The sequence below is a fragment of the Simochromis diagramma genome, unplaced genomic scaffold (genome assembly GCF_900408965.1).
Source record: "Simochromis diagramma unplaced genomic scaffold, fSimDia1.1 OVJJ01000603.1, whole genome shotgun sequence".
NCBI lineage: Eukaryota > Metazoa > Chordata > Actinopteri > Cichliformes > Cichlidae > Simochromis > Simochromis diagramma.
In genome coordinates, this window is record NW_024387414.1 from 18022831 (window position 1) to 18045066 (window position 22236).

General features: G+C 40.1%; 1 protein-coding gene across 3 annotated transcripts; it reads left to right on the forward strand.

Annotated features, from left to right (window-relative positions):
* Window positions 1-6119: 6119 nt before the first annotated feature.
* crispld2 (cysteine-rich secretory protein LCCL domain containing 2) lies at window positions 6120-21390 on the forward strand. 3 transcript variants are annotated; one of them, XM_040011656.1, is made up of 15 exons: window positions 6120-6286; window positions 8458-8857; window positions 10274-10392; window positions 12204-12336; window positions 13568-13683; window positions 14081-14181; window positions 14264-14446; window positions 14530-14590; window positions 14705-14771; window positions 15117-15247; window positions 15371-15414; window positions 15535-15607; window positions 16396-16471; window positions 17611-17741; window positions 19497-21390. In XM_040011656.1, the coding sequence occupies exons 2-15, from the start codon at window positions 8588-8590 to the stop codon at window positions 19546-19548; spliced, it is 1557 nt and encodes a 518-aa protein (XP_039867590.1). In that variant the 5' UTR covers window positions 6120-6286; window positions 8458-8587; the 3' UTR covers window positions 19549-21390. The 3 variants fall into 3 exon arrangements, with proteins under 3 accessions (XP_039867590.1, XP_039867589.1, XP_039867588.1); XM_040011655.1 differs by having other exon boundaries at window positions 8499-8857; XM_040011654.1 differs by lacking the exon at window positions 6120-6286 and adding an exon at window positions 6825-6980 and having other exon boundaries at window positions 8499-8857.
* Window positions 21391-22236: the final 846 nt, after the last annotated feature.

Consider the following 22236-nt stretch of genomic DNA (forward strand, 5'->3'; position numbering starts at 1 on the left):
TGTCACTGCTACTGCACACCTTACCACTGTCTGTTTCTTGTACGTGCACCACCATCGCATACTCTGTCACTCCTGACTCCCTCATGCAGCACCACAGTTCCTCTCTTGGCACCTTATCACATGCTTTCTTTAGATCCAGAGAGATGGTGCAACTCCTGACCCACCTCTATGCTTCTGCATTAATGCGGGCGATCGTGGCTCAAGAGCTGGGTGTTCGTCTTGTAATCGGAAGGTTGCCGGTTCGAGCCACGGCTCCGACAGTCTCGGTCGTTGTGTCCTTGGGCAAGACACTTCACCCGTTGCCTACTGGTGGTGGTCAGAGGGCCCGGTGGCCTTGCCTCTTTCAGTGCGCCCCAGGGTGGCTGTGGCTACACTGTAGCTTGCCATCACCAGTGTGTGAATGGGTGGATGATTGTGTATAGTGTAAAGCGCTATACAAATACAGACCATTTACCATAATGCTCTCAAAGCAAACGTTACATCTGTAGTGCTCTTTCTCAGCATAAAGCCATAATGCTGCTTGCTGATCGTCACCTCTTCTTAACCCATCTTCAACAACTTTCCTGTCTTCATGTTATAACTCAAACACTGTCCATCTGTAGTTACTAAAGCCCTGCACATCACTCTTGTTCTTGAAAATCGATTCCACTAAAGGTCTTGCCTCGGGTGTCAGGTCACGTTCCAAGATTGTATTAAATATTATGGTAAAAAACAGTACTCTGCCCTCTCTCCTGGACATCTCTGTGTATCTGCAGGTACAGTGATCATGGCCATGAATGTCATGGTAATTTTGGGCTTTTAATTAATTAATTTTTTAATGGCTCTTTTTCCACTTTGGATCGATTATATAGCATAAATCTTTAACTACATAAAAAAAAAAAGGCTTTAATCTATTTTGATTCTTGTATACACTGTGGTAAAACAATTCAAATCCACCTCTAAACCTCCTGGCATTGCTTCCCTTCCACCTGGTCTCCTGCTCACACAGTATATCTATCTTCCAGTCATAGTTCCTCTTAAAGTTCCCACTCTCATCTCCACACTCCTGCTTTTCCTTCTTTCTAGCTGCCTCTGAATACACCTTCTGCCTCTCCTCTTCTATTGACTTTGGCGAACAATAGCTCAGTTTTGAGTGGCACCCTCTTGGCCAACAGCACTGGGTTATTAACCCAAGCCCAGACCGATCACATTTTTGATGATTCCCGTGTTTGATTTGGCAAGGATTTTATGCTAGATGCCCTCCCTGATGCAACCCTTCCCATTTACCCGGAGCAGCACTAAGAGTATACTGGCTTGTGGCCCCCTTTAGCTGGGTTTATATAAAAGTTAACAAGGATCATAATAATACACTTTAAGGTCCAGCTGCCATTTCTCAAATGCCTTGGGTGAAAGCTGCAATTTGCAATGCAAGATTAGTTTCTTACTGTTCAGAATGTGCACTTAAGGATATCCATGACTTCAAAATGTAAGAGCACAATGCTCTGTGACTCCATTATTAAAAGCCCCGCCGAGGGTCACACTGGGCTCTTCAAGGAGACTCTGACTTTTTCCCTTTAATATTTACCTCCAGACTGTCGCCAATCTGCTTTTCTGATATTATTAAATCTGTTGTCAAGAATCAAAAATCTCTTTAAAAGCTTCAAATTGGCCAGTTTGTATTTCCTGATAGACTCTCACAGGTCAGTTTGTTAGTTAGCTGCACGTGTAGAATCAGTCAATAACATGACAGCAGCTCACTGCATTTAGACATCTAGACAAGGTCAAGATGACCTACTGAAGTTCAGTGGATTTATGTCTGCATTAAATCAATGCCATAGATTGTAACTGCAAACTCTTCTAAAACCCTGTACTATAACCTATGCTATAACCTTATGTGTGCCTCCATCCAGTTGGTGGTTGGTTTCCTGTCTTGTATTAACATTTCAGGCTAGTTGTAATGGTGTCATAGCGTGGCACAGTTTGGCTCCTTCAGTATCAAATGAGCATCATTCTGATACCATACCCAATCTGAGTATGCTGGCCCTAGTGCATCCATCTTTTGATGCCTACTTCCAGCAGGATACTGTGCCATATAACAAAGCTTGAATCATGGTAAATGGTAAACGGCCTGTATTTGTATATTGCTTTACTAGTCCCTAAGGACCCCAAAGCGCTATAGGCATCTCACACTTCCTGAATATGCTATTCAAATGACCTCCACTGTTACCAGCTCTTAGTCCAGTAGAGCACCTTTGTGATGTGGTGGAATGGGAGATTGACATCATGTCATATCATGTCATATGATTTTATTCCACAAAGAAGAAATGCAGTTCTGGAGGCAGAAAAGACTACAACCTGGTAGTCGGAAAGTGTAACTAATGACCTGCCAAGTGAGTGTATAGTACACATTTGGGACACAGGTAAAAACAACACTGTGCTTCTGCCCTTACTCTAATGTTTATTTGAAATTTAGTAACCTTGAACGAGGTACATGGCATCCTTCAATAAAGATGTTACAAACCTCTAAAGCTTCAGTAAAAAGGCTTCTCCGCACCTAATTCCTGTGTTAGTGCTTACAGTTTACTAATCTTTCCCTCAGTACTTGTGATTTTATGCATTTCCTGTTCCATTACAATCCACCCACTGGCTAGTTTTTATAATTGGCCCCGTGTACCATATGGTTTCTTCATTCACTCTCCCCCAGTTTTTCCTCCTCTTTTACTGCTTCGTGTTTAGAGGTTCACTTGCTCTCAGTTCCCTTCTCAGGAAGGTAAACAACATGGCAACCAGAGTTTCAAGGATGTCTGTCCAAACAAACTGTCCTGTCACAGTTGTATGTCACGGATGGTGGTTCCTCCTTGAGCTTTACAAAAAGGAAACTTGTTTTCCACCTGCTAATGCTTATATACTACCCAAGTAAACAAGAAGGGGATGTTTGAGTTGTGCAATCCTTCTGTTGTCTTCAACTGAGACTAATGCAGAGTTGAGAGTTTCCAGTTTCCATTTGGCCCAGAATGAATAATATATATCAAGGTTAATGGACCCGTGTAATGAATAACATTTCTGAGAAGTAAGTTATTGTACCTCAACATCTGTAACAAGTCATCAAGGATGGGTTATCTATATCATTGCTCTGTCAACAAGTGGCTACAGCACACAACATAGATAAATCCCAAAGGAGTCCCGCTGACTAAATGTAAAACAGAAAAGTACAAATCTGTTAAGCCATTAGGTTTATCTGAAGTATCTGTGCATAAAGAGTTCAAGGAGAGTGACGGTGGCACCATAAAGACAAAAGAAGGGGAGCAGTTTTAAAACAATCTGAAATATACAAACCACAAAGCTCTTGTCCTAAATATTTTAGCCATGAATGTATTCAATGCCTCTGCTCTGCAACGGCACACAAAACAAGTGTTACAAAGCAAGATGGCATTATCCTTACTCCTATCACACGGACATACAGCTGTGTTATCAGTTTAAAGCCTGGAGTAGTAAGCAGCAAAATATTTGTTAAATAAAACACTCGAATGTATCAGAGATCACACAACCAGAAACTGCTCATCCTCATCTGCTGAGATAAGTATATGTGACACATTAAAGGGGAAACACTTGCCTGTTCTTAGATAATAAGAAATCTGGATACTATTAAATGTTACCTCACATTTACACCGATTGTGATCAAAACCAGAATAAGATTCAAATCCGGAATACCAACGATGATAATATCATGAAATCTTATGCAACATGATCGAATATTCACGCTTATTCCCGGCACATGGATGGATTTATGTTTGACTAATCAGTCCGTAATGATTAGTCAGCAAGGTCAAGAACTGAATGAGGTCAGAGCTATTGTGTCATTTTACTGACCTTATCTGCTCGATGCAGCTTGTATTTATATAATTCTATTTTATAGTTCCTTAAAAAATGAATAAATGTATTTATTTTCAAAATCTGGAACACAATTTTCTCGAAGCAAGATTTTCCTCATTGAAAACTGGTCTGACGTCCTGTGTAAATATGAAACGTCTCTTACATTTTGTCAGAGAATACTTTATTAGTAATGAAGCTCATCAAGCATGAGCATCACTAAAAGCATCTCTGCAGGGTATGATGGCCAGACTTCCTGTTAAACATGTATTTAAGAAAACAAAACAAAGCGATAATAAGAAGAAGTTCAGAGCCCGTGCTGGCAGAGATCCTGTGGGAAGAGAATTTGTCTGGGGATTTAGTTTGCTGGCATGCCCTCTGAGTGCCACGCTCTTGTACGTATCTAGGATATTTCAGAATAAAAATCAAGTATACGATGGAATAAAATCTAAACTATTTGGGTCATAACACAGCTAGAACACTGCAGGGTCAGTAAGGCGATATGGCAGCGTCATACCATGAAGCCGCTTTTCAGGGCAGACGATTCGTGTTTTCTCATGCAAGCTCACAAAGCCTCCTTCCTTCCTCTTCATTCTCATCCAAATGACGCAAATTATAGGAAGTGCTTTTTTACAGATAAAACCTTCTTAAAAGCTCTACCCTTTGATGTGGCTGCAATTCAGATGAAGCTGATATGTTTCCTACAATTGGCCTTCAGGCCTCCATCTGATCTGGCTGAGATGGTTTTACATGTTCATGTTAAACTGACAATCCAAGACGATGCCATTCAGATTTTACAATCACAAGAAATTACAGATCCTAAATGGGTTGTAAATAATTAATTTTTAAATTATGAGTCCCCACATGTAAGTGCAAGTCAGGATGTAGGACGGCATTCATACTTGCACTTGATAGCCATTGTTAGTTATAAACAGTTTGACCTAAAATAGTGTTTTTTCACCAACAAGGTGATTTCCAGATACATGTTAGCTGAAAATCTGGCATATCCTTGGCGTTCTGTGCCATGAAAAAAATGAGGAAACTGTCAAGTAGAGGACACAAGAAGGGTCTAAAGATTTATCTGGCTCTGTCATGATTTGGTGCTCTGTTTTTGCCAATATTGCTCGGGATCTTGTCAAAACTGATGTAATTATAAACACAGAAAAGTAACATAAGATTTTGTTCAACATGTAAAACCATCTGGATTGTATCTGATTGACAGTGGTTTAATTTTTGAGTATGGCAATGATCCCAAGAACACTGCCACTGCAGTAAAAACATAGATAGATAGAAAAACACACATGGATCACTAGGAGCCATGGATTGGCCTCCCCAGAGCCCGGACCTCAGCATTACTGAAGTAGTGTAGGATCATCTTGACAAAGAACAAAAGGCAGCCAAGAAAAAGAATCCAAGAAGAACTTTGAGTGTCCTTCAAGAAGCCTGGAGAACTATTCCTGAAGACTACTTAAAGAAATTACAAGAAAGCTAGCCTGAGAGCGTCCAGGCTGTGTCGAAAGGTGGCCACACCAAAGATTGACATTCAAGCACTTACGAAACGCACAGGCGTCTTATATACTTTATTTCCATGGTTGTTTACACGTTTTTCAGCAAATCGCTTCACCGATTTCCAATTTTCCTTTCAAAATATAACAAAATCGAGAGTGGCTCAAGATTTTTGCGCAGAGCTGTAAGTCATGAGATAAATTATCCTCACAATGACCTGGTGGCTCTTTTAAATGGTAGCAGCACTATTTGTTTTGTCTTTTAATAACAGTGAATTACCGGCATTTATATGCAAATTATGACCGAACAGAAAATACTTCCAGCCAATGGACAGTGGTGGATGAACTAATCCAGAAAGCATCGGCAAATTATTAACCATCACAAATCCAATAATTACAACTTATCGATCCTCGTGTGTGGTCTCGAGTTATAATAATGACCCTGCAATTGGCGTAGGCATAAAAAGTTTTTCCTTTCAATTTCGTCATGTTTGTTATAACTGCTGATGGTCCACTTATGCGCTTGTTTCTTCTGAAGCGTTTTTTCTTATCTAAGCCAAACGTAAATGACTCATTATAATCCCACCGCCTGCCGCTGGCTGTTTTGACAGACCGCTGATTTACAATATTTGTAAATGTCCTCCTGACATTAGTCTGCGCACTGTGCACTCTGTGTGCCAAGAACATAGTCTGCTTAAGGGAAGCTGGCGAGTGGGGAGAGACACTAATTTTTTCCTCTGGTCCTAAGGGGTCTCCTTCTCTATATAAGGCTCTCAGAGTTCTCAGGAGTTACACAGTCTCTATGTTCCTCGGGAACACCACCAATAGCAGCAGCCTGCTCCTCTCATAAGAGAATTAACAGCTTTCCGGCGCTCAGAGGAAGCTGCACCGAAAATACTCAATCTACTGGATACTAACAAAGAAACAGAGAGGTGAGCACGCTTTCTTTCTTTCTTTCTTTCTTTCTTTCTTTCTTTCTTTCTTTCTTTCTTTCTTTCTTTCTCCGAAACAACCCGTACTTTATAATGCACATTCTCTGCAACAGCAGGAAAGGCAGAACTGCCCACCTGGTGAGATTTGCTGCAGATTTATTCATGCACTCACATCGCGATATAAACTTCTGACACATTGTAACTCTGATGTTAGCAAGACACCGGTCTTCAGTGTCTGCAGCCCGGAAAGTGCCGTAGCATGATGGAAACCCTATGTGCAGGAAGTAACCTTATGAACAAAGCATTTTAAGTGTATTTGGAGGTTATCGATATGATCAAAAGATTATATTTCATTTATGGAAGCCTATATTTTAGAGTTCTGGGACCAGAATATAACAGAAGAAATAACTTACTTAATGATGACCTTTAAGGTTTCTGAAGAAGAAGAGGAAAGAAAAAAAAAGCCCAAACCCCCAAAACAATAAAATGAAATTTAAAAAAGTAATTGCAAATTACAAAAATGTCAAGTAACTGCAAAAAGTTATATAAATGATAGAATCTACATTATGGCATGTGTTTTTGTTTACATTCAGCCTCGTGGTGAGCTGGAGATGAGGTCAGTCCGTCTTTGGATCAGATAGGAGCTCCAGAAGTTGAAAAAGGAGTCAAGTTTACATAGACGAGATGTCGATACGTACGTGCGTTCAGGTTTTCTCCTCTGTCTGTCACTCTGGTATCGAATTCATGAGAGCCCTGAGAAGGGCCCAGACAGAGAAGCTGGTAGAGGTTCAGTGTGAAGACGGGGCACAGGGAAAGAAGAAGGGTGTGGCGGCTGGGCTGCCTGTTGGCTCACAGTTCCCTGAGCTGGCACAGCATGTTGACACAGAGCCGATGCCAGACCTCAGGCTGCATCTCCAGCCAAAGGGAAAGAGGTGAAGGGATTCAAGGATAAGAGCAACCAGTGCAAGCTGGTTTATTTTTCCTTTCTTCTCTGATCACCCTGACTGACTGCTCTTCTCTCTTTCTAGAAGTTTATGACTTAGGGATATTTGGTTTAGCTTTAGTTTTGGACGTCTTGCCTCCACCTTGTTGCCTTTCGGAGCGAGGTCAGGTAAAGAGTCAGTTACACAATATTATGAACCTTCCTAATATGTGTGAGGAATGCAGTGTTTTGCCTAATGAGAGCTGAGTGAGAAGTTGTCAGCTTGAACTCAGGTCCCCCTCAGCAGATCTCACTGTGCTGCTTGGCTTGGCTAAAATAACTGGAGTGATACAGGATGGATGTTGTATATAATTAAGGTGCACTAGGTCCAGGTGGGTTATGTACACAGACTTTTTCATACATTTTTAGTCATGAATATAAAACTAATTTATTAATAATTGAGGTTGTTATGAATAAGACAGATCCTTGTACATTAAGACTGAGGCCACTAAAAATGATCATTTAAGCATTTAATGTCACAATATGTTACAGGCTGATCATGTACACATCACAGTGTCTGAAAGGGAAACAAAATGCCTCAAAGAATCAGCAATTTATCAGATAAATCTAATGGAAGTTTATGATTATAATTTTGTTCATGCTATATGAGAGTGGTTGATTGAACTCTGTGGCCAATATCTGTTTCATACACCTTTCAGTATATTTCATGGCACTGCAAATAAACAAAAACACCTTCATAGCCTCAAAAATGAACATTGAATTATTTCTTTTATACTTTGGCCTAAATAAAACCAAGCATTCAGAAGCTTCTCAAAGAAAGGTTGTTATTGCAGGGCAGTTATTTTGGATTGCATCAGAGTCTATTGGCCCAAATAGTAAAACAGTCATAAGATGGCCAAAAGCCGAACTTACACAAAGCAGAACTGCAGAGAAAAAAAAGTCCACCTTTGAGTTAGGAAATTTTATTTTACTGCTCCTCCCCATCACCAAACACTCTTCATCAGTAGGAGTTATAACACATAGCAATGCAAAGGGAATATTGAAGAGTTATCAACTAAAAACAACCTGAAGGAGAGACAGATATTAAAGAGGAGTCTTGCTGTGCAGTCGTTTCTAGGTGTGTGCATTTATTTTGCAACTTTATTAGAAGAAGTGCCTCCTATATTAGTTAAGTGTGGGAAGTGCGTGCGCCCATATTTTGTAATCTGGTCATTTTCTTGAATCACAGAGGAAGGAAACCATCATTGAATCGTCATTTCCACCCTGCAGATTTTATCTGGAACTGTGAAAGGAGCCTCTCTATATCCACAAGCTGCTGTCTAGTCCTAAAGTATAAACTACGCAGCTCAAGTGTCAGGATGACCTGCGCTACAGTGACCTGGCCCCTTGTCCTCGTCCTCGTGCTGTTGTGCATCAGAGACTCGGCTTCCCTCTTCCTGCCAGACTCCAGCGAGCTCAGGAAGCTACTGAGCCGCTATGAGGAGGAAGCAGAGCAGAAAGGCACCAGCAACACAGCTGGTAACAGGACCCGCCGAGCCATCCTCTGGTCAGACCGTGAGGAGATCCTGCAGCTGCACAACAAGCTGAGGGGTGGGGTTTACCCCACCGCTTCAAACATGGAATACATGGTGAGATTATTGACCTATTTCAGTATTATCATGCAGATAAAGCTAACATTTTACTTTACCCTGGAAAAAAACTGTTATACTTATTTCTTACACTTGATTTTTTTATTTGCTTTACTTGAGTGGTTTTGCAGAATTCACAGTTCAGTCTTACATTTATTTACCTTATATTGAACCTTCTTCAGCTCATCAGTTTAATCACTGTGTGAAACAAGCTTCTCTTTATGCCAACCTTCATGTTTTTGGCTTTACCTTGCAAACACAAGAGTTGAACAGTAGGTGGGCGGGGCTTCTGTGCTCACAGTCAGGTTGTGCCTGAGATCACGATATAAGGAATATCTCCTCTAAGTGACATCACAAAGAGCCATAGTAAGAGAAGCAGATCTTTTACCATGTATCATCATATATATGATATATATACTCAAATGATATGAACACAGGATTATATATAATATATATATATATATAATGATATATAAACATAGCAGCTTCTCAGGTAATTTTCATCTGTCAGCAGCACCAATGAGGTTGGTAATCAGGGTTTTAGTTGACGTACAAAAAGTGGTGTTGCCGTAATAAAAACAATCTTTTCTCTCAGCTGGAAACATGTAGTCAAGATGTTGAACTACTGCCAGCCTGCTGTGCCACGCTTTTATGGGGAGGATAATAATGCTGACTCTGTCCTACCTGCAAACAGCTCAGCACATGCGGCTTGGTTAAAAGAGGAAGGAGAATAAGGCTTGAAAAGCGAAAATTAAGGGACCGCATGGCACATTAATACATAAAGTAGGAGAGGGATTATTGTGGAGACAAAAATAAGCTTATTGAAAACCACGTGCTCCATAAAGTTGAGAGAAGCAGTGGTGGCCTGTGTGTCTCTGGAGTGTGGTTACACTGTGAAGGAAAATGTCTGCAGACTGTCTTTGCTCTCTCAAATTCCAGCGAACAGGCAGTGGATGTGTTTGTGTTAGTGTAAGGGTGTTTGGAGTTACAGTGCTGTCTGTGTGTGCATGTGTTAGCGACCACCAAAAGGCTGGAAATTTACTGAAGGGATGTACTTTGAGGGGCCATGGTGTATGGAGTGTTCAGTCACTTCACAGTGCCCCCTCCAAAGTGGGAGTCAGGTATCTTCTCTGTTTTCCACCCTCTTGTCCACTGCTATAATAAATCCCACTGAGGAAATTTGGATAATTCAGCTGTGATTGCTGGAGATTTGTAGTGGACCAAGGCCAGGCGCTAGGAGCTCCGCTCAAATGTCACCATCTAAGGATATTGTTGTACTTGTGTGCGGCTTAGTTTCAGCTTAATGGGGGAGAAGGAAGTGCAAGAGCAGAAGAGCAGGTTGAGGGAAGGAAAGCATAGTGTGGATTGCACTTGATACAGCAGGTGATGAATGATTGTTTTGTTATATGCATGCAGATTTGGGATGATGAGTTGGAGCGATCTGCCACTCAGTGGGCAGAGGAGTGTCAGTGGGACCATGGACCTCAGGACCTGCTCATGTCTATTGGACAAAACCTGGCAGTTCACTGGGGCAGGTGAGACACATTCTTATTAAATATTATTGCTTTATTTTGGATAATGTCTTCTTTTCAAAATCTGAGAAAAAAAATCATTGGACCTTATCCTCTTCTGTACTTTGTAGATTATTTGTTAAACATTTGTAGGAATGCGACCACCTTTGATGTTGAATAACCATCTAACTGATGTCATGGACGGTTTTTTTATGTCCATTTGAGATGTGTGGACGTCCTTATTAGAATTTCTGGCAAGAGAAAATTCATCTAAATGTGTATATAATGTATATATTAAACAAAATAAGGTAAGTTCACTACACAACAAATAAACTGGAATTTAGATGTAAAAAACTGTAAATGGCTAAAAAAATTTTTTTAGTGATGCTAGCCATCTGTTGACAACCATGTACTGACCACATTACCTTGCTGTTCAAAAAACAAAACAAAGCAATGAATTCCTTCTTTGCAATAGTCAAAACTTTATTTCTCACTTTGTAAGAGCGCGAGGAGGCTTGTGTTCTACATGGGTTCATTCACCTTATTGCAACCAGTTTTGATGAAGGGGATAACACCTGGTTTTCAGCCATGTTTGCTGGGTAATTTGTATTAAGCAAAATACAGATAAAAGACTTTAATCAGTGGAGGTAAGGCTGTTAATCAACATGGCCATGCCCCCTAATATTAAGTCTTGGCAAAATCCAAACAAGTGAGTTATAATCCCACTCCTCCTCTCAACTGTGCAGTTTTCGTTTTAAGTTAAACCAAAAAGGGCTTGTATGAGTTTGTAAGAATTCAAATTTCATAGCTAAAGTTGGGTCTCAGCCCTTTAAGGTGGCTGCTTGATCAACAGGAGTTTTAAACATGCTCTAGGACCAGCACGGTGGAATTGTTAGTCAGTCAGTCCACCATTTTTAGCCCAGAATAAAAACTCTTAGCAGCTACTATATGGATCAAGAGCAACTTTATTTGCAGTGCTCCTTTAAGAAGATTTGCAATCATTTTTCTGAAGGCTACAAATCTGAACTTTAACTGAGTGGCAGTTTTCTTGTAGCTCTTTTGTACCAAGTGACTCCTAAACTTCCTTATAAGAGATTATTATCAACTCTAAGCAAAAGTGATGAGTGTTGTACTTGAGCTACTTAAACTATAACAAAAGTGTCAGTGCATGAACCATAGGTATTGCTAGTCCTTGTTCATATGGAGTCTGATATGAATGAGGTTGTGTGTGTGTGTCCAAGTGGACATCAGACAGTAGGCCTCTGTGTTTAATAGTGTATGGCTATCGCAGCAGGTGCCCTTCCAGGAATCTGCCCTCATTCTCACAAACCCATTCCCCCTTCCTACTCCCTTCTTTTCTTCTTGTGCCAAAAAACCCTGATGCAGAGTCATTTTTTTCACTCCCCCTCTGCTCTCCATTTATAAGCTCTGCACGTTTCAACACCGTAAAAAGAGATGTTTATAATGGGAGCTAGAATTGATTTGTTAAACTGGGAAGCTGTGTTTAGCTTTGCTCTAATTCTTTTTGTTGTTGTCTTTTAGCTTGATTTGATTCCCTCTGTTATGGAGGGAACAGACTGCTGTTCCGTGTGCCAGGTTATATTCAGACTCATCATTTGAGGACAAAAGGGAGGGCGTTGGGTAGAGCAAGGCAGGTTCATGTAGTTTCTCAAGTCTAGCCAAAGCACCTGGCAGATACCCCAGATGTTTCCCTTTTGCCCCTGGTACCCTGTGACTGAGCCTACTGTCTGTTTGTGTGTGTGTGTGTGTGTGTGTGTGTGTGTGTGTGTGTGTGTGTGTGTGTGTGTGTGTGTGTGTGTGTGTGTGTCCTACAGATACCGTTCACCTTCCTCCCACGTCCAATCCTGGTACGATGAAGTGAAGGACTACACCTACCCCTACCCTCATGAGTGCAATCCCTGGTGTCCAGAACGTTGCTCTGGGCCAATGTGCACTCATTACACCCAGGTGAGACAAATACAAGAAAAAAGTTTGTCATCTTTGTTTGAAGCCCACAATTAACTCTGCATAGCATAACACAACTGAATCTCTGACTTAAGTGTTGGTGGTCAAGTCAGAATGTGGGTAATGTAGGCACCATATTTGGACAAGTAAAAAGAATACATGAAATTTCCACTGCACCATCTGCTGCATTGGCAGTCTGACAGTTTAAATTTAAGCTGGTGGACTGCTCTTTTAAGAAATCCCTGAGCAGTAACTTATAAACCTGCTCTTAACTTGATCAATTACTACAAGAACCTGCAAAGTTTGATAACTTGATGCAAATAATTCAAGAGAAGGGACAGAAAAAAGTGTTTTGTTTTTTTTTTTAAAGAAAAAAAAGAAAAGAAAGAAAGACGCTCAAAAGAAACAGGAATGAATGAGCCTGCCTCATCCTTCCCCAGACATTACTTTGTGGATGTTGGGATGAGTTTACAAAAACATTTATACTCCTCCCTGAAACCTGATCGCTGCCATCTGGTAGTCATTTTCATCCCACCAGACATGCCACACCGTTTGACCTGGATTCTTTTGAAGATGCTGCAGAGTGGGCAATGCCAAGTCTGAGCATCACCACCTTTTCTCTGTAAGTGCCGATACACGTGCAGTCCAGGCAGTCAAACCACATTTTAATCGCACTGTCCTGGATTACCAGCACTCACCAGCTGACTCACTGCTTCCACTGAACATTCCTGAAGGGGGAGAGTGCACGTTTGGGAGGAAAGCTTGGAGACGCTTTCGAATATGATGTCTTGTATTCCCTGTCAAATGGCACATCATTCATCTGCAACACCACTGCAGGAGCTTTCCGTTTCGTGAGCTGTGTTATTTTACTGTGGACAGTTCTGGGGCTTGGAGAATTTCTTTCCAAGTTAAGATATTAAAAACTGACATTTCCTCCTTCTAACTGGATGATGAAAATACTCCCGGTTGTGTCACAGAGGGCAAACTGGGTTCACGTGATGACCACGTGACTGAAGAAGAATAACAGAACAGGCAGTCTTGGAAATCCCAAAGGCCTCATTAGTTATAACTGCCTAAATAGGTGCTTCCTCTGGAATGATGGTGGACCTATCGGTTGTGAGGAAAGAGAGGCAACAAATCTAGGTTACAAGATCAGCTGTTTACTTTTCTGTGTGTCCTTTCGGAAATTGTACGTGCTAATGTTTGCCATTTACTTTCTCCTCCCCTTTTACAGCTGGTGTGGGCAACTACTAACCGAGTGGGCTGCGCTGTGCACGTGTGCCCAAGGATGAACGTGTGGGGAGAAATATGGGAGAATTCTGTTTACCTTGTGTGCAACTATTCCCCAAAGTAAGATCAGTATTCCTCCATGCTGTACTGATCGTTAACACCTCTGGTCTCCAGGCTCTTGTTTACATACCTTCTCCTTACAGGGCTCACAAAAGCTGCATTTTGAGTTGTTAATATAGTTGTACTGTAGATAAGAAACACTAGCTGTCCAAAACATTCATATGACATATTGTTGCCATTAAAATTCCTCCAGAAGTCAGAGTAAAAATAGTAATTATGAAGTACGGGGAAAGAAAATAAGAGCAGAGTAGGAGTTTGTTTTCCAGACAGCCTATAAGATGTAATTGCCTTAGAGACAAAGAGGAGTGTTTTTGCTACAAGGTCACGAACCCAGTGACGTTGACTCATGGTTAATTTCCACCTTACTCAAGACGCCCATTGTTCAAAATTTCTGCAGGGGCAACTGGATCGGAGAGGCCCCATACCAGAATGGCCGACCTTGTTCCCAGTGCCCTCCAAGCTATGGAGGAGGATGCAGAAATAACCTTTGCTACAAAGGTGAGCGAACCCACGCGATTTTCCCTCAGTCATTTTAACATTAAACTGGTTACCAAGCTGAACCCTATCTGTCCTTTTACAGACTCTCAGCAGCCAGAGATTGAAGACATGAATGAGGTGGAGAAGCCTCAGGTCCCACTGCCACCTCGTACCACTGCCAGACCTAAAACTATTGCTCCAAAGAAACCTGTGTCCAGACCCTCCAGTCCCAAGAACACTAATCCCAGGACAACGCCTTCAAAAACTCCCAGCAGCACTTTTCTTGGTAGCTGTAGCAACTGTATACCTATCAAAATCATCATGAATTTTAATATTTTACACTTTTTAATATGTTTTTTTCCCTCGCAGCTCACAATATTAAGTGTGAGACAAGACTGCGAGATAAATGCCGTGGCTCAACCTGCAGCAGGTGAGGTTATTTCAGTGTGTTTTAATGTAAAATTAGTTTAAGATTTGCAAATAAGATAACACACTTTGCAGTATCCATGCACTGTGGTGGCCAACTTGCTTTCTGACTCTGCAGATACAACTGTCCTGCTAACTGTGTGCAAAAGAAAGGAAAAGTTTGGGGAACTGTCATTTATGATGTGGTGAGTCTGTCCTGTATGAAGCAAACTTACTGCATCATGCAGCAGTTTATAATGGGACTGTAAACGTGGTTTAGTCTGGTTTCACACTGGACGACAACATATAAGGCACTAAATAATATCTCATATGTATCCTGTATGTAAAATAAGCTTCAGGACATCCAAGTATTAGGTTTTTCCTAAAATTCCGGTTTTATCATTTATCCTAATTTAATTAGTGTTGTTTTCACATTTTTTAAATTCTTTTCTCGCATTATGGAACTGTTTTGATTTGGTATTTGATTTGTAATTAAGAGCTTTGCTATTTTTACAGGATTTTCACCCAGCGTTTGTTTTTCATTGTTTCAGCAATCAAGTATTTGCCGAGCTGCTATCCATCATGGTGTGATTGACAACAACGGAGGACTAATCGATATCTCCAGAATGGATAAGTTACCATTCTTTGTCAGATCTACAAAGAATGGCATTGAGTCTCTCAGGTAGATATATGTACTCTGAAGGGAACATATAGGAAACAAATGTGCCTGCTTCTGTGACTAACACAATGAAATAATTTGGTTTCGGAAGACTTTACAGGTTTCTAAATTTGATGTGTTTTACAGTAAATATAAAGCTGGAAATGCCTTCACAGTGGCCAGAGTGAAAGGTAAGTGAAGCATTGCTTTTGTTCGGAGGGGCTTTGAGTCACGATTGTGTGCTGATTTGCATTATTTTCCGATATATATTAGAGTTTTAAGTGATTTTCTTTTCTCTCTCTCTGTGACAGAAATGACAGCTGATTGTTACACCACAGTGGCTGAAATCTGCCCTTACAAAGAACCAAACTCACACTGTCCAAGGTGTCACCACACATCCAACATTTGATTACTCAAAAACAGCTTTTTACTACAACAGTAGATGACATATTTAGTGCTTGTCCTCTCAGATAAAAAGTAAATTAAAGTAAATGGACACTTGGTGTTTGTATTAGTTATTTACATTATTGTACAAAGGTTCTGAGACACCCCACATTTCTTTATATTTTGCTAGGAAAATGGGAAATAGTTTCTTGAAACTTGTGCAAACATACATAGAAACATAGTGTAAAGGGCTAAAATAGAGTTTGTACAATTCTGATGAGCTGCAAAATCAAAATTTGGTACGAGCACCTTCATTCTTCAGCATACATTAATAGTTTAACAAACAATAAATATATCCCCCTGAAGATTGTCGGGTAAAAGGACATGACTGAAAATCAAGAACAAGAACAAACAAGTCTGGCTCCTTGGAAGTGAAATATGAAGAAGGGTGGGAGGGGTGGCCCAAGACTTTTGCACAGCACTGTATGCATAGCAAATAAATAGTTTTGAATTGAATATAATGCAGTTGAAAATAAAATGTAAATGTTTGTCTTTTTGCCAACTACATCTGTTAACTGAAAATATAGGAATGCTAAATGAAAGTGCTAAAATATTACCATGAATAGTGGCATTGTAAAGCGCTTTGGGTGCCTTGAAAAGCGCTATATAAATCCAATCCATTATTATTATTATTATTATTACTTATTGAAGAAACCCCCCTCATAGCAAAACATCTTTCTACGACTCTTGTCTGTTAGATTTATACTCAAGTGCAATTTGTTTCTCAGAGTCTTCTGTCCAGAGAACTGCAAGGCTCAGCCCTCATACTGGTCGCCTGTTATTGGAAACAAGATTTACACAGATGTAAGTAACACTAGCTTCCAATCTGTCTCTTCTGAATTAAGGGGCAATAAACCACAATCAAGTAAATTTATGTGTTTCAGTTTGTGCAACTAATACACAACCTAGCTACCTGCTGGTGTGTACTTTTAAGTGCTTTTAAAGTGTATGTTTTATTCCAGTAATGATAGGATGGTAGGAATAAAAAAAAATAATAATAAAAATTAGCTGATTGTTTATTATAACTTGTTGGCCTCCTCAGCAAAAACGGGGAGATGTCTGAATGATTATGTCTGCGTGATTATGTTGCATGGCCATGAACAACAGCTGAATCATAGGATCGTGGAGAATTGGAGTAATGAAATGACAAACCGCAGACTTTGTGGAATGTCTTTGACTCTATAGGGCTTTACCACTCAAGCATTATCTCAAACGAAGTGCCTCTTTTTCACTGAAGAAGACACAGAAAGAAATACTCTTAGGAAGACTGGTTTAGAATATCTCTCTGAAGTGACTTAAAAAGATGTTTACAGTGGAGAGGACACTGTAAAGTGCCCTTCAGACTAAACATATCAGATGTAAAATGTAAAAGCTTTTATGTTACTTTCAAAGTTTATTTTAGAGCTGCTAATCTGTGAATTCACATGAGGTCAATGCTGGGTTTAAAGAGCTTAACCACTGATGAAACTGACTCTTAACCAGATCACAGGTCCTCTGAGGTCCTGAAACAAGCACACTTGACTCATAACAAATGCCCAGCACCCAGGAATGCTTTGCAATCTGAGGCACCCACATCTGTTTCCACAGTGGTGTATAAGCTGAATGTTGGTTAAACATGAGGCATAAACTGTCTGGTTACAATCTCTGGTAGGGTGTATGGACAGTCTGATCTATGTTTGGAGTAGAAATGATTGATTGTACTCCAAACTGTTGATAAGAGCTCATGGTCTGTTTTGCTGGAGCCATAGTTCTGGCTCAAACTCTACTCCTTGAGTCTTTGTGTGTGTGTGTGTGTGTGTGTGGGGTTGCTGACGTCTTTCTGTAAAATATATTTTATGCTGTATTAAACAATTATTAAACTGAAGTAATGTTTGCACAGTGAAAAAGTGGTTTTCCATCTTTTTTAAATCCTCTCTCAAGTTCACCATATCTTCTCTTCACAGAACTCCAGCATTTGCAAAGCAGCCATCCATGCAGGCGTAATCAAACCCAATGGCGGTTTTGTTGATGTTTTGCCTCTGGACAAGAGAAAGAGCTACACAGGAGTTCTGAAAAATGGCATCCAATCTGAAAGGTACTGCTCCACAGGGATTTTGGAGATTACTATTATTCCAGACAACTATGTTTAAAATGTAGCCCTTTAAACAAGCAATTGCCAACAGTGAGGAGTAAAAACTCCTTTTAACAGGAAGAACGCTTCGGCAGATCCAGGCTCTGTTAGGGGCAGCCATCTGCCACTACTAGTTGGAGGTCATGGGGGAAGTTAGGATAGCAAAAAGGCACACCGTGGGAGAGAGAGGCAGAGTTTAGTTATTAAACGAAATATAGCAATGGTGTATAAACACATAGAGAGGGAAAACACATGAGTAAAGAAGAAAAGGTCAGTGGATCAAGGGAAGCCCCAGCAGCATCAGTAACTCAAGGGAGGGTTCAGAGACACCTGTTCCATCTCAAACTATATGCTTTATCAAAAAGGGACATTTTATTTCTCTTTTAGGAGGAGTTAATTTAATAAAAATCAAATTAAAGTTAATTGAAGGTGGAGTTTTATATCAAATTTTGTATAAAGTGTAGTCACCAAAAAGTCAAATGCAACTGAAATAAAAACCAGAAGCTTGCTGAAATTTAGACAAGTAAACTGTCCAAGAGAGTCTGAAATAGAACAAGGCACTTTTAGCTGCTCCCTTATTTCGAATGGATGGACACCGGATGCTTTTCCTGATACAACTCTTTCATTTATCCAGGTTTAGGACCAGACCTGAGATTACATTAGCTCGTGACCCCTTGAGACTGGGTTTGTGTCTCCTCCCAGTCTCAAACTGGGGATCTGTCGTGTTTAAGGTGAATGTGTTAACCATTACACCTTGGAGCTGTAAAAGAGACTATAAAATATGCCAGAGAAAGGTGCTTTTATTCACTATACCCTATCTTGATTTATGTGCACTGTAATACTGCAAGTAGTGGGTTCCCTTCATGCACACTATGCTTCTCAAATCAGTCTCACATCTGTGGCCGGCTCCAGTGGACTAAGCTCAGGCAAAGAAGCCCTTGTGGCCAGTTCTAGTGGCATATGGGGTTGTAAGAGTAATGGTGTGGTTTGGTGTGTGGACGGCCCACACATGGGACCTTTGCTTACTTTACTCAGGCATTTCAATTGAGTGTGCAAAGTGCTGAATGGTCAAAAGCATGCCAAGTCTTATTCTCTGAAATCTAATGCAGAGCTGTGAAGGTTTCACTCGGGGCATTCGGATAGGAGGTCAGTAGATGGCTGAGAGAGAGTCTGTGCCATGTGCCAACATCATGGCAGGGTGGGCAGTTTGGATTGCTGGGGAAGTAATCACATCCTATCCAATTACTCGAGGCTGGAAATACTGTCAGCCACTTAGAGTGCTTTCCTATATGGACAATTATCTGTGATTAGATACCAGTTGCACTGGCCTATCATGATTATCTAGCATGGCAAGACTTTGAGATATTTCCGCTAATGAACAAATTACAGCCGTCCAGTTCAACACATGAGGTAATTGGAAGATTCAGTCACAGAAATATAAATACAATGAGTGATTCTGCAAATGTGTCCTTTCCCCCTAAATGTATCATGTGCACCATGACTGTGTGCTTTTGATGGCTCTGATTGGTTGAGGAACTGGAGGGGTCTCATTTGACTTAAAGGAGCACACAAACTCACAGGGAAAGCAAGATTATTCCACATTTGCTCCTTCACCTTTGATCAGGCTTCTGAAATCTGCTTCTTAGAATTTTGAAAGAACATACTTTTTCATGGTGTAGTGATAAAATTAACACTTTTTTTTGTCATGTCCATTTGCAGCAGAAGCAACATGGAGGGAGGATCCTTCCGAGTCTTTGCTGTGAGGCAGTGAGACTTAAGTTCAGTAACCTGAAGACCAACAGAGTCACCTCAGCTGCTCTCGAAGAGAAGAAAGTGCCCATAGCTTTGATGCCATGGCTGTTTGTCTGTCCCATCTGACTGACAGAAACTTTCCCCACTCAGTTAACAAACAGTAGTCATACAGTAAAATTCATCCACTCATCCAACACATTGATAGTCCTTCATGTTCCTTCATCTTTTCTTAGACTTACATAATCTGTGAATACAGAATTTTTTTTTATAAATATATTATATAAAATGCATTGAACAGCTGGTGCTGGAAGTTTTGAGTTAGACTTGTTTTACAAAAAGCAATATGTTTACATTGGTGTTCTTATTACAAGTGTTATTTGTTTTTCATACACAGGAATGTATCCAGATCACACTGTATTTAATCATTGTGTACAGAATATATTATATTTTGTTTTTTTTAAAGAAACAATAACATGTTTAAGTTCTAGCCATTTAAAAATATATAGCCCTCTTCTTCATCATTGCTTTTCTAATTCTTAGCAGCGAAGTCCAAGTTTAGTGTGAGCAAAGATGTTTTGCTGGGTTTTTTTGACCAGAAATTTTGAAGCACAAATATTCTGCGAAATGAATGTGTATAAAGGCAGCAGGCACTGCTGGAGAGAAGTAATATTTTCCTTAAGAAGACTAGTGTTGCTTCAGTGCCTGCCATGTGGATGGAGAGCCGGTGTAGGTGAGACAGTTTGTGCACTTATTATTATAAGTAGTAACATCCCAATTTATATTTATTAACTGCTCAGTGCTTTCTTCTTTTCTTTGTTTCTAATAAATACATTTCATGAAAATGCAAAATGCTCCCCCCCTTCCCACGTGAGACCGTTGAATGTGTTGCATGTTTCAGGTACAAAGAGTGCTTTTTGTTCAGAGACTGGACCACGTTGTGAAGGTTTGACACTAACACTGTGCAGAACACACAGGAGACAAGTGTAATATCTCTCACCATAGTGGATTAAAGCACGGTTGTGTTTGGTCAGGTCTGATTAATATTTTTGCTCTTCATTTAGCTCTGTGATATAATTTTACATGCACAGACATGAGGGAATGATACTCAGTAGAAACTAATGAAATAAATGTAAAGTCCATTTTGTGTAGAAGTGCTGCCCTCCTGCAAAACACACCCAACATAATAGTCCCATTTAGCCCGTTTAACCTACCTGCTGGTTTTCTTCTTTTCCAACTTCCTGCCTCTTTATCCTACCTCAGTCCTATCGCTGTGCTTAGTATTTAGATCTTTTCTATGTGGGAATTTTGTGGAAAACGCTTGTAAAGTTGTGGGATCTGTAAATACTAAGATTTTTGTTTTTGAATCATCTTTATACAGTAAGATTAAAATTAAGTAATTGTGTGAATTTGTTTCAATTGTCTTGTATGTATTGCGTTTATACAGGTTTAGGGTGCCTTCTATACTTTTTGCACAGTTTGAAAATCGAGTGTCTTACAAATCCCAATGTACACAATTCTTTTTTTTCTTTTAAATTAAAAAGTCTTGTCAAATATGATATTTTAGAAATCATTACACATCATGGGTGTTATTTTGTGATTTTCTTTGTGTGTTTGTGAGCAATAATATTTGAAGAATGAGCCGCTTTACTAAGTAAAGGATAATATCCATATCCAGAAAAGTGAAGCAACCCTTAGCTTACTCTTAGCTACATAAGGTCCTGACTTCATGACCATGAAATGTTACAAGTCTGGCTTTAACTGGTGTCCACAGTAACGTGGTTGAAACCAATGCCCGTGCAGATTGCAAAAAAATGTATTTTAATAAGATCTTGTAACTGTATTAAATGTACTTTGGCCTCAATGTTGGACTAAAATCTGTGTGACATGAATTATGAATGAAATTTAGATCCAGGCCACCCAGGATTTGTCCATTATCTTTGGAAAAATATAACTGACCATGTTCACAACCTGGCTCTGCTTCTTGTGGGCACAAGCATAATGGGCGGAGCTGAGCAACACAAATAGGGATCACTTCTCACGGACTTACACATAATCTGCCAATAGGGTCTTAATAATACAGGAAAGAAGAAAGAAAGAAAGAAAGAAGTCTGTCTGCATGACTACAATATCATCATCCTGTAATTCCAATTTAAAAATCAAGGCCAAAGGTCATGTGTTATTTATGATTGGGGTAAAGGTGGCTGAATGGAGAAAGAGGGAAAAAACAATCTTGTAAGCAATAATAACTCCTCATAACCCCAGGGGTTATGTGAGAGGCAGATGTTCAGTTTCAGTTAAGCCCTCGTTGGACAGGACCCTGACTATCCTACTGATAAACAGCTGCAACTGGCTTGTGTGATGACTGTTTTACTCCCATTGTCAATGGAGATAAAGATTTGTACTCACCCAGTAAATCCCCTGTCTGCTAAGGGAAAAAGATTCCTGGTTTCAGACCAACTTTATGTTTTCTTGTGCTCAAGAAGTGCTTTGCAAACAGGCTGTTTTGTTGCATCACAAAGGACTCCTAGGGTAAAAGCAGAAGAATCTCATTTGTTTGTTGCTGCAGACATTAAGACCCCTGAAGGGTTAAAACTCACAAATACACTCCATTTTCCTCGTACAGATGTACAAACAGTGCACATTACTTTCTGCCTCTACTGGCATCTTCTCTTGTGTTGGGATTTTGTAACTAACCGACTCTAATAAA

What these genes read in the sequence shown, in the direction of transcription:
- crispld2 (XM_040011654.1), top strand. An exon ending in CTTCAAACATGGAATACATG is followed by an intron (nt 8,858 to 10,273) that starts GTGAGATTATTG and finishes ATATGCATGCAG; the next exon opens with ATTTGGGATGATGAGTTGGA. An exon ending in TCCCAGCAGCACTTTTCTTG is followed by an intron (nt 14,447 to 14,529) that starts GTAGCTGTAGCA and finishes TTTCCCTCGCAG; the next exon opens with CTCACAATATTAAGTGTGAG.